Here is a 12,689-nt window from a genome sequence, read left to right on the forward strand (position 1 = left end):
TAGTATGTTATTGCTATAAATTAGCTGATGATATCATCCTATAGTTGGCTCACTTTTCTTTGTCTGATTCTCATTGTGAATTTTCCTATAAACTGCAGCATAATTACACCCTTATGACTGTTTAAATCGTCAATAACTTGCATATAAGTCCATAAAGTTGTCTTATTAAATTTTCCATGATACATTGTTTAAGCGGTATCTCTGTAGCAATAACTGTAATAAACAATATTTTTTTATTGTGCCCTTTTCGTTTAATTTTTGTTAGCTTTCAAACTTTGCCTTTAAGATGTCATTTATTTATTTTGTGATTGATTGTTTCAATTTAGTTTTAGGTTTACAGTTTTAGGTTTGCATTTACATCTGCATCTTTAACTATAGCCTATGTGCACATTCACAGTCTTGAATTGAATGGTTTATTGTAAAGAATTGTGCATTCTTTTGCACAGCTGAAAAATTAACCATGTATCAAAAACTAGAATTTAAAAATAAATAATTTGCGTTTTTATTTATTTTATTTTAGATATATTTGGAGTCATGAAAGTTACATTTTTATGTTTGTTTTCATTTATTTATCATAGTTATTTCATTTAGGTTTTGTTTACATTTTTGTTAACTGCTACAGGTTTCCATATAGCCACTGATCACTATTTCCACTGATCTACTGATACTGTATATGTAGGCTATGTATGTAAGTATGAACCTCCTTAATAAATAATCAGTGTTTGGGATGTTGATATTTTGTTCTGTATTTTGTTCTGATAGCCAGCTTTGTTTTATTCTCAAAAATATGAAAGAAACAAAACAAAACAAAAACCTCAGGACCACTGCATCTATTTTCTCCCTGCTGAAAGTGAGAGCTTTTGCTGGGGGTGTATGGTTTAGGGGGCGGGGTTTGTGTATGTGTGGGCGGGGTTTCCGCTAAACTCTGTGTTAGGTTGATTCACTATCGATCATTGGGGAAAGACGGGGCTAGATTTCCTTGTGGCGGAGAAATCTGATGTGTGTAGGCAACATGAATCGGGCGATTGCGGGGCGCAGATTAATTTTAGCACGTTAACAGAATTGTTTCGGACTGATTGTCTTCTCCGAATGCAAATGAAATAGCACTTTTCTCCCGTGCTCCAGGAAGAAGTGTTTTGGATCGGGCTTGCCAAAATCACTACTTTGTTTCTCTTACGTACGGTTTGTGTTACCTAAAAGTAGTCGCGTCTTAAGAGAGTTACGCATCCCTACGATACGTGAAGTTCGGAGAAGCGCGGCCCGATCTCTTGATCCGTGGAGTACTCTTGAGTCTCTCTGGATGGATGGATGGGTATGGGGAGAGCAGGATCTTACTACCCCGGGGCTGAGCGCCTCATCTCTCCGCTACTACATCTACTAGTGCTGTGCAGCCTCTCCTCTCTCACTCACATAGGTAAACACTGTCTTAACACTTTATGCATGATTCATTGAACGTAAACAAGTTAAATGTATATTAAACACCTTTAAAAAGTAGTTTTTGTCTTGAGGGGATGTTTAATTCTCGCTTGTATAAATATAGAATTGGGTTTACGTGCTATATTATGATAGTGCTGGTTAATATACATATATATCCTCACAAAAAAGTGGATTCTAGTTCTTTATGTGACAGTTTTACAGTCTGAGGCAGTGTCCTTCGTCCGTGTCTTCTTCTTGCACAGTTATTGTAGCTTTATTTCCAATCAATGTAGTGCATTGATCTACGCGTCCCTCTTGCGCTTGACTGGATTGGTTGCTTTTCAAAGGAAATTAAATATTTATGAGTGATCATAATATTAATTCATTTCGATTCGTATTCACGGGTGATTGTTTGATTCGGTTTTATTTGTTGTTTGCTTTTGTTTTTGTGATGGCAGGCAGCATGCTGTCAGTTGCAATAAGGTGGTGATCAATTGTTCACATCCATCTAGCTTTTGATCCGTTTTATTCTTTATTTAGGGTTTTGCGATATTGGTAAATGTTTAAAAAAGAATTAAAATACTCCTCAGTTATAGTAAGCAAAAAGATTTGTTTGTTTATTTATGCATTTCTTTGCTAATTCCAGTTGTTTTGGTGCCATTGACCAGTTTGGACAGTCATAAATTATTTAGTTGAAATTGGGTTGGCTTCTGAGCAGGAGATTGTGAATACTACACATTTGGTGCCCTGTTTTCACTTGGCACCTTGTCAAGTGCTCCACTTTGGGTGTCCTGGCTGTAGACTGTGTTAATGCCAATGTGAATTAAGAGGATATGGAATGCTGCTGGGTGTCCATTGAGCAGTCACACCTTCATAATTAATTTAACGTGGACCCCGGGCAGTCAGGCATTATGCACTTTGCTATTCTTCAACGAGGGAAAACAAATTGATATGGCACAACCTAAATGTATATTTTTATTTTATTTTATTTTTTATTTTTAAACATCATTATAGAAGAAATAAGCAAAATGTTCCATAAAATTATTAGTATTTTATATTGAGCATGAAATTTACTTAGTGTGACCATTCCAAGTGTCTGTCTCTTTCATGCTCTTGATTGGCTTCAGTTTTCGACAGCTGTACATGTTTGCTTTCTTTTCAGTGGCAATATACTAAAGTTGTAATATAATATATAGAGATCTGTGATATATTTTGAATGTTTCATTTGATAAGGAAATAATGTTTAAATAAGGAATGTAGTATTTAAGAGAACATGCATACAAAACAGTAATTTTTTTAGCAACTGCATGCGTGCTGTTATTTGATTTCATCTTTGGCTATTACATTTTTAAAAATTTGGCTTTATCGTCTCTCAATTGGTTTAGTCCCAAATATACATCTACCCCTCGGTGGTATTTGATTGGATTATAATCTTGGCAGAAGCGAGAGACAGTTGCAGCTGTTCAGATTCTTTTTTCTTGTTTTTTTTTTTTTGTTCTCTTTCTCTCTCTGTCTTTTCTCATGTCTGGAATAGTGCTTTATTGTTTAATGATTGTATGATTTTACAGACTACCTGTAAAAAGGTGCTTTTTAAAACTTTTAAATAGATGCTTTTGTGGTTTACTGAGATAAATCTTACTAATACAATTACTGCACCATGATTTCTTTTTTATTTGTCTTATGCTGTATAGCAAGGTTATGAAAAGCATGACGTTACAGATAAGAACAAAAATTAAAAGCTGACAAACCAGCATATTAAACCAGATTCCAAAGTTCAGTGCAACACAGTATGTGCTCAACATTTAAGGCTGGAGATGTCATTTAGACCTTGAGTCTTGTAAACCCCACTGCTTTCTCCAGATCTTCACGTTGACTCCTGGAGAAGGCGTAGGCCTGTTGACCTCTCTGCCCTGGCCAAATTCCACATCTTGAAATTTCACTCCGCACACACTCTTTGGGCCCCTCTACAGCTGAGAATGGCTGCTCAAACGGCAGGCCACCCTGAGAAAATATTTCCAACAACTTAATAGCAACAAGGGTGCTCTGTGCTCAAAATGAGACGGATCACCCTAGCAGCAGGATCGCAGAAAGGAACTGAACCTGTGAAACCAACTTTGTGTTTTATCCATCCTAAAATTTACGGTGCCTTTGTGTTCTTTAGAGGAATAATATGCACTCTAAAAATTGTTTTAATAATTTAATATTTTATTTATCTGATGTTTAGTTTTTGATATTATAGATTTATTAAGTATAAAAATATTTATTTCTTTAGGTTTGTGGATATTTTAGGATTTGCCTTACATTAAACCCCTTTAAAAGATTTCTGGCATTTCAGTGTTTAGGTTCAACATTTGTCAGGACACTGAGACATTCTAACACAAAGTGTGATTTTTTCCCCCCCTCATCTGCCAGTACTAGCTTAGGATCTGCTGCCCCCAACTGGGGGTCCCCTAAGACATTCCTCGCAAGTGTTTTGCACAGAAGATGTAGTCAGAAGGATATAAGGAAAATCAATCTATTCTGCTCTTTTTGAGGGTATGACTGGGAATTCAGTTGCACCAGGTTTTAAGGGGATTGTCAGGTGACGAGTAGGGATGTAACGATTCACTCAACTCACGATTCGATTCGATTCACGATTTTGATTTCACGATTCGATTCGATTCACAATTTTTTTTTAACAAAATGAGATTTAAGACAAATTATAAATTAAATGTACAGTAAGTCCCCCTCAGACATGCATTCATATAAACTCCTACACCTAACTGAATCGCGATTTGTTTAGCATCTCAACCGATTTTAATCGTCACATATTTAAATCGATTTTCGACCGGCTCGCGGTTAATCGTTACATCCCTAGTGACGAGTTTCAACAAGCGACTTGCAAAAACAACTCATGTCCAGGATTGCTGTGAATTAGATTATGGACGGGTGGCAGATTTGTCGCTTTACTTCATGCACCGAAATGTGTAGAGTTTCCACCCAGATACCACCCTGTTCCTCACTAAATATCATATATTTAAAAACAGAAAGCCTTCCCAACACCTCACGCCACACTGCTGAGAGAAACAATGGAGGCACATGCATTCGATGGACGACTAGCTCACATATGGGCTCCATGAAAAGCCTCTCTGTTTCTCCGTGATATGTAGGACATACCTACCTAATGCAGTTACGTTCGCAGCACGGCCTTTGTGGTTTCATACCCTTGCCCATTTACCAGGGTCACGATTCTTTATTTTCGAGCAAGCGGCTGTTTGTTGGTCCTTGGATATTACTTGGTGCGCATCTGCTTCGAGCATCCGCTCGGACTATAAATGGGAATGTGCCGGAGATGGCTTTGTCTTGCATGCCTTGCCAAGTATTTGAGTTTTTTTGTTCTGGTACAGATGTCACTGGAGCCTTGCCTGATAAAACACAGCGGGAGGTGGATGGGAGCGGGGACTGCCTTTTTCTTCTCCCTTCCAGCCAATGTCTTTCTAGCACAACATCAACATGGCTTCAGCCAGGCTACCGTATTGTCTTACAGCGTGTTACTGAAACCCAATCTAGCCCGTGCTTTGTCATGCCTCCTTCTCCTCCAGCGCCGACTGCAGCGCAACGCGGATCCGCTTCAGCACTCCGCGTCATCTGATAATCAAATCAGATGCATCTGAATCCACTGCGGTCAGAGTTATTGGCTTGGCAGGCAGAAATGGGTGGCCCTGCCTGTGTAAGATAGAGTCATCACAAGCGTGTTAATGGAGAGGCTGCAGCTGATATCAGATTAGGACGGCCTCTCTCTGAGCTAATGCAATTGGGCTGCACTCAAAAGTGAGGCATTAAGACTCTAAGTGATGCAGTGTGGAGGCTGATGTTATTCTGCGTGTGCCGTGTCATTGGTGGCTAACTGGGGGCGGCGCATGACGTGACGACAAGATCTTGAGTGTATTTTCGACAACAAGTGTGTATAAAACCATAAAAGTGTTATTGGGTCGACTCCAAGTGAAGTAGTATTCAAAGAAAACCCTTTTAATTGCTACACTATGACCACACCCTAATGACGCTTTGAGGTAAATAGTTGCATGTAGTTTGCATGCCGTGACTCTTTTGTGCTTACAAGCACATGTGCTGGCTTTTTGTGGCCAGAAAAGCCTCCTGTGCTCTTTTTCTCATCTGAAGTGCCATTTTATTTGATTTTATTGCGGCCATAAGCATTCTCCTTTGTAGATAACAGGAGGTTTCACACCCTTGTTGAGCCGACTGTTAATGTTTCGAGACCATAATGTAAAACACACATGGAGTCACGCCGCGAAGAAACGCACAGTCCACTAGCACACCTTATTATGGTTAAGCAGTTTAAACTGGTTTATGACATGAGTAACAACAATGGATGTTAGAGTATTTGTGCTCCTTTGTTCATAGTTTATGTGTTCAACTGGTTAAGTCAGTATTCTTTTAAATGTCTAGTTTAAAATATATGGCAAATGTTCTCTTTGAATTCCTGTTGGTTTCATATGGTTTTGAAACACTTTTGTACCATTTTCAAAAATATTTTCAGTTTTAAATGTTATGTGGTATAACAATCAAGTAAAAAGTCATGACATTTTTTTCTTGCAATGTGAATGCATGTGAGTGTACACAAAAGGTTTTTAAAATATAATTTTAAGGTAAAGTGTGTTTTTATAAATATCATGAATTCATAAAAATATCATATACTTTTATGACGACATTTTACAATCTGAACTAACTGTCATTAAAAAAGCCAAATTGTCTGATATTTTAAGGGGTTTATTGACCTTGAGGCAGTCGTGGATCCTTTCTATGATATAATTACCCTTTTTTTGATGCAATTTGCTTGTACCACACAACTTTATTAGCTAAAGGCACAATATGTAAGATTTTTTTATTAAAATATCCAAAAACCACTAGAACAGTGATATATATTTTGCTGACTTGTGTACTTACATTATCCCAAATGTTTCGAAGAATGTTTAAACCTAGAGAAATAAGCAATTTTAACTAGTGACACGTACCGTGTCCATAGTGTTGTTGTGTCGCCTGCCAATGACGTCATAACCCCTCGATTTCCGGTTTTGTTTTGTAGAAAACATGGAAAAACCAAAGACGTCTGATAAGCAGTTATTTCAAATATAAATAATATTATATCAACACTGCTTTAATGTCCTTCATTGTTTTTTAAAGAAATAATAATAAAATAGCATGTCAAACCATTTAATAGGATTTTTCTTTTAAGAATTAAATTTTGAACTCTTTTTTTTTTTTTCTTTATTATGGTATCAGGACAGTTGTATCATGATGACTTTTTTTGAAAAAATATTCAAATGAAATTAAAAACACGCTCATCATTGAAGAGGTGTATTCAAGTTGATCATTATATATATATATAGTTCAGTCATGAAACTCTAGATGGCGCATTCTGACGGGGTGTTAACGTAACTGATGATATTCAGAGAGTTAAACAACTTGGCACAAACTGATTGGTTCATGCTGCATATGCAGTCAATGAGCTTACTGCCTTGCATTTAATCACCATGCTAAAATGTTCCGAGAGTTGTCATGATTGAAGTATGATTAGAATGATTTATAATATTTTTTCAAGTTGGTTTTCTGAAATGAAGATTCTTTGTGTCGTTTCTCAGGTGAGAGCCAGGTCCAGACTCCACAGTGCCGTATCCAGAAGTGCACCACTGACTTCGTCTCTTTCACTTCCCATCTTAACCCTTCACTGGATGGCTTTGATACTGAGTTCTGCAAGGCGCTGCGAGCCTATTCCGCCTGCACCCAGCGCACATCCAAGAGCTGCAGGGGAAACCTGGTCTTCCACTCTACCGTGCTGGGCATCAGTGACCTCATGATCCAGAGGAACTGCTCCAAAGACGGGCCCACATCGTCTACCCATCCCGTCATCCCCATTGAGCCATGCAACTATCACAGCCGCCATCACCAAGCATCACGGCCCGGAACAGGGACTGGGGCTCCAGAGCACCCACGACCAACCTACCTGTTCTGTGGCCTGTTTGGGGACCCTCATCTTAGGACTTTCAAAGACCATTTTCAGACCTGTAAGGTTGAAGGGGCATGGCCCCTCATTGATAACAATTACCTGTCAGTGCAGGTCACAAATGTTCCAGTGGTATACGGATCCAGTGCCACAGCAACCAATAAGGTGAGTTGTAATTATAATTATTATAATATAAAATAAATAAATAATTATTTATTTTATAATTATTTTGTCTTTTTTAATGTGGAGAATTGTTTGCTGATTTCTTTGGAAAAAGTTTATTAGTTTGTCAGAAGTGTCTCAGACATGCAGCATATGTTGCAAAAAATATGTTGCAAAAAAAATTAAAGGTTTGTAGGACAAACTAATTTAGTTCATTACAGTGTTGTTAATGTTAACTAAAACTAAAATCAAAATTAAAAGTAACATTGTGCCCCACTTACTTTCATGGTATGAGCAAAAAACATTTTTCAAAAATCTTCTTTTGTGTTGCATAGAAGAGAAAAAATCATAAGCTTTGGAACCACATGTGTTTTATGTTCAAATGTGTAGTTTTCCGTTGAACTACTGAGTACATTGACACACTGTTGGTATTGTTAACTAAAACTATTAAAAATAGTTTTCGTTAATTGAAATAAAGCTGAAATAAAACTCAAACTTAAAAAACTAAACCGAAAATTAAAAATGTTGCCTTGACAACTAACTGAAAATTAATAAAACTAAACTGAAATATAAGTAAAACTAAGTAAAAACAAACTAAAAAAATGGCAAAAACACATAAGAAATTGAAACTGAAAATATATGAAAATAAAAGATATTAAAATAGGAATAAATATTAAAATAGTATATGAATAATATGAAAATAACACTGGTTCATAAACTTTGAACTAACAATAAATAATGTTTTCTTTACAGAATTTATTAATCGAGGTTAATTTGATAATTTTTTATTCATTGTTAATTCACATTAATTCAAAATGTTCATTTATACAAATTGAAATGGTAAAAACATATTTGTATTTTTCATAATGCTAGAAATTAGCATTAACCAAGTCAAACAGATCCTGGAAATGTATTGTTCATTGTTATTTCAGAGCTTGAAACTTTTGAGCCGAATTTGATCCTAGACATGTGAAATTGAAGTTTTTCTTTTTTGTTTCTAATAAAAATTTTAAAATGTTGTCACATTGTGCAATGTTGCATTGTTGTTATCTTTGTTTGAAGTGTATGATGTCTCTATATATAAGACTATATGGATAAGATTATCAGAAAGAGCTGCAGAAAGCAGATAAGACTTACAACTTTCAACTTTGACCAAGTATTCACAGGTGCAAGTTAAACAAAGCAAACAGCTCTAGTCTTATGACTTACACTTGTGACCAACGTGTCTGTGAAATGCTAATATCATTAATGACTGAATGAAGCCTGCGCTGTGGCTTGACCCATAATAAGGTCACTTTGAAAGAAGCCTCTGTCTTCATTTCTCCTAGTTTGGGGCTTATAGTCAAACACTCAAAACAAACCCGCTTATACACACCCATTTCAGACCCATTTCAAATATGCTGATGCAGAATATTGACTGCTGGCGATCATGTTTACAGATTTTTATAACCTGAAGTAGCTGGAAGCTTGTGAATATTACAGCCTGAGCAGACTGCATTCGTCAGATACTTGCTTTTCCTTCTCAAGTTTAAACAGTTGAGCTCATCAATGGACAGATGTGGCTTCAAATGCTAAGTTTGGCCGCCGATGCTAATTACCTCTCATTTGACCCCTTGACCTTGAAGGTGGGGAGACATTATTAAACATTTGCAAGTAATTATTAGCACACACTGCTTAACTGAGGCCTTTTCAGCTGCCTCACCTTATGGCCAACTGGTCATCATTTTTCATCCTTGTCCTGTGTACAAAGCTGCTATTCATCCGCCGCTAATGTAACACCACACTTCTTGTTAGCCAGTGCTTTTTCTTCCCACAAGTCTTAGAGTTTCACAGTATAAGGACTGTATACTGGCTGCATTTTATGGTTAACACTTACAGGGCGAAAAGGTTTGCGGATCTGTAAATACATGTGATATTCTAAACAACTGCCGTATACAGATCTTCTTGTTTTACCACGATAAAGTAATTATAATTTTTAGTCCCGGGCATAAAACCGCTTTTGTCCTTTACAGGTGAATTGTGTTATTATTTTCAGGATTAATAAACATTCTCCTATCCCAGTTTAATATGCAGAGAGTAAAAAGGCCATTTGTAGGTTGATTGCTCTAAAAACTAACACTGTGGTGCTATCAAAACATTCCTCTGTTTGTTGACCGGACCAACAGAGCAACATTGACTCAACCAATGGTATGTGTTTGTGGCGAGACTATCTATTTGTCCAGCTAACGGCAGATATGGAGAATGTTCAGGAAACCAGTTTGAAAACAGTCATTATTTTGGCAATTCCCATTTGTTATTACAAGTCTAAAAAAGAACTAATAACTTTTACATTTAATCAGTTTTTATTTGGGGGGGGCACCTTTTGGTGGGTCTTAATAACAGTATCAATGCATGTTTTTATTGTTGTAATCTTTTGATCGTTTAGTTTTTTATGTTAAAAAAAAGAAAAACAATAAGAAAAAAAAGTGTATCCATATTGATATTGGTCATAAAAAGCAAATCAGCTATTCTCAGCTCTTGGTGCAGAATATTTGCTCTTTACCGTCAAAGCTGCAATAAATAGAAGTAACACCAGATCTTTTCTTCTGAACTTTGATATATTAGAGTGAAAGAGATTATCAAAAAACTCAAGCAGACTAAATGATTGGTGAAGTCCAGCAGTCTGTTATTTCACCAGAAGATGTAGTTGTCACAATTTGATTTAAAAAGTACAAGGTAAAAAAAAGAAAAATGAAAACATATGCATGAATGAATCATCACAATTAGATCAATAACATGCATTTAGAAAATAGATATGGTGAATATCCATTTTATGTCAACTTGAATGTTTTTAGTGAATATTGGAGTTTTTAACTATGCTCTCTGTGCTTCTTTTAAGGTCACAATAATCTTCAAACCATACCAAGAATGCACGGACCAGAAGGTCTACCAGGCCGTAACAGACGACCTTCCAGCCGCTTTTGTGGACGGCACCATCAGCGGGGGTGATAGCGAGACCCGCAGCATCTGGATCCTGGAGAAGTCGCCAGGTCTGCACGTAGAGATCCACGCCGCGTACATTGGTGTCACCATCATCGTACGCCAGCAGGGCCATTACCTGACGCTAGCCGTGCGAATGCCGGAAGAGCTCGCCATGGCCTTCGACGAAACGCAGGACCTGCAGCTTTGCATGAACGGTTGTCCCACGTCAGAACGCATCGACCAAGAGGGACGTCTTCAGCTGCCCATGCTGGGCCTCCAGCAAGCCAGCTTTCAGCAGCAGGCGAGGGTCGAAGCCCAGAGAGGGCTCTTCACCCTCGAAAGCGCCTCCAGGAAGTGCAGGGAGCAGCTGGAGGTTAAGGACATCTATTTCCACTCCTGCGTGTTTGACCTGCTCACCACAGGAGATGCGAACTTCACCACTGCCGCCTACAATGCCCTGAAGGACATGGAGACTCTGCACCCCAAGAGGGAGCACTGGCATATTTTTCCTAACTCGGCCACTGGGCTGAGGCCGTTTTCATTGCTCCTCAGTGCACTGCTAACCGGCTTCCTCATCACTGTGCTTTTATAATGTGTGCAGTGTTTTGATAACTGTTTCGAAGAAGAAAACCAGACTGTAAAAAGTATTGTATATACTGTCTGTGCGGAGAATGAATGTTAGAATACGAACCTTCATTAGACTGTACATTTTGAGTAAGTCATGTTTTCAAGAGAGCTGAATATTGTAGATTTTTGTGAGTGAATTTTTTGAGATTTCATGTTTTTTGTCCTCAGGAGAGGAAATCTTAATGGAAGCACTTTATTTTTATTTTATTTTTTTGTTTTTTTGCAACTAGAAAACAGTGTTCCACGGAACCAGTGCTCAATAATATAACACTCTGTGCTTTTTCTTTGTTACATTTCTGTAGGTCTCTATACAAAGGTTACTTACCTCACCATCTTGCTCTGTAGAACTGTGTTAAACATATTTCACAATGTGGCTGGCGTAGTGATTGATTGTGTGCTAGAGGTTTAAAGAAGGATCATGTTGACTAGACTTTCACTTTATTTGTATTTTTAGTTCTGGTACTCAGCTGTGGAGTCACGTTGATCAGCAAAAACAAACTTAAGAATTCAGGCGAACGCAGCAAACGTAGGTTGAAGTGCACTTAAGTCAGAAATTCAGATGGGAATTTTTCTGTCGTTGAGCATGGGCATTGTTGGGTATTGGAATTTCAGCCCATTTAATAAATGACAATCAGAATTTTAGTTTGGTACAAAGTCTACCTAATGTACGACACAAAACATCAATCCTGAAGAGTGCATTAATGAAAAAATACTATAGTAATTTATAGTAAATACTGTAGTGTTTTTGAACCATACTATAGTAAAGTGTATTATACTGTATATATTATAGTATTTACAACACTTTTTCATGAATGCTACAGCATACTGTAGTATTAACTACAGTTAACTGATAAACTGTAATAAATACTGTAGTATACTTTAGTTTTTACTACAGTAAACTGTAGTGCATTGTAGTATAATATAAAATATAAACTTAGAACAGTATTGGGTAATTTGTTTATATTACTATAGTTGTTATATTACCAAAGCAACTATAGAATTACCACAACAAATTAATTCAAGTACTTTACTATAGTATGGTTCAAAAACACTATAGTATTTACTATAAATTACTATAGTATTTTTTCATTTGGGTTTTAGAGACACCAAAATATTTATGCTAAAAGTTTCATCTAATTTCATAGTGAGTGAACTGGAAAATGGATGTTGCGTAAGTGCTAAAGTGGGCCATGTCTCATTCCTAGTCGGACTTGTAGCATCTTCTAGAATGGCTTCTTTCAAGATTACATTTATTAGCTTTGTCACTTTGCCAAACAAATATTGACTATCTGTTCAAAGTGTTAAGTTCCCTCAAGTCCTTGTTTTATCCTTGACCAAAGATATGACGCAGAAGCAACACACATATCAGATCTTTTGCCAGATGTACTGTCGGCTTCCCTATACGTTTTATTTAGCCAAAAACTATGGTGTGGTATTGTCATGTTTCGCAAGCCAGTGCCATAAATCAACTCAAATCAGAATTTTTTTGGCCCAGCAAGCATTTTAACAGTTATTTAGTCAG

At 37.0% G+C, this 12,689-nt stretch overlaps 1 protein-coding gene across 1 annotated transcript; it reads left to right on the plus strand.

Annotated features, from left to right (window-relative positions):
• The first annotated feature begins 970 nt into the window (after window positions 1-970).
• LOC107720270 (RGM domain family member B-like) lies at window positions 971-11,910 on the plus strand. Its single transcript, XM_016527938.1, has 3 exons — window positions 971-1,414; window positions 7,056-7,582; window positions 10,458-11,910. The coding sequence occupies exons 1-3, from the start codon at window positions 1,309-1,311 to the stop codon at window positions 11,130-11,132; spliced, it is 1,308 nt and encodes a 435-aa protein (XP_016383424.1). The 5' UTR covers window positions 971-1,308; the 3' UTR covers window positions 11,133-11,910.
• Window positions 11,911-12,689: the final 779 nt, after the last annotated feature.

This window comes from Sinocyclocheilus rhinocerous, unplaced genomic scaffold (assembly GCF_001515625.1).
Source record: "Sinocyclocheilus rhinocerous isolate Xijiao unplaced genomic scaffold, SAMN03320098_v1.1 scaffold62, whole genome shotgun sequence".
NCBI lineage: Eukaryota > Metazoa > Chordata > Actinopteri > Cypriniformes > Cyprinidae > Sinocyclocheilus > Sinocyclocheilus rhinocerous.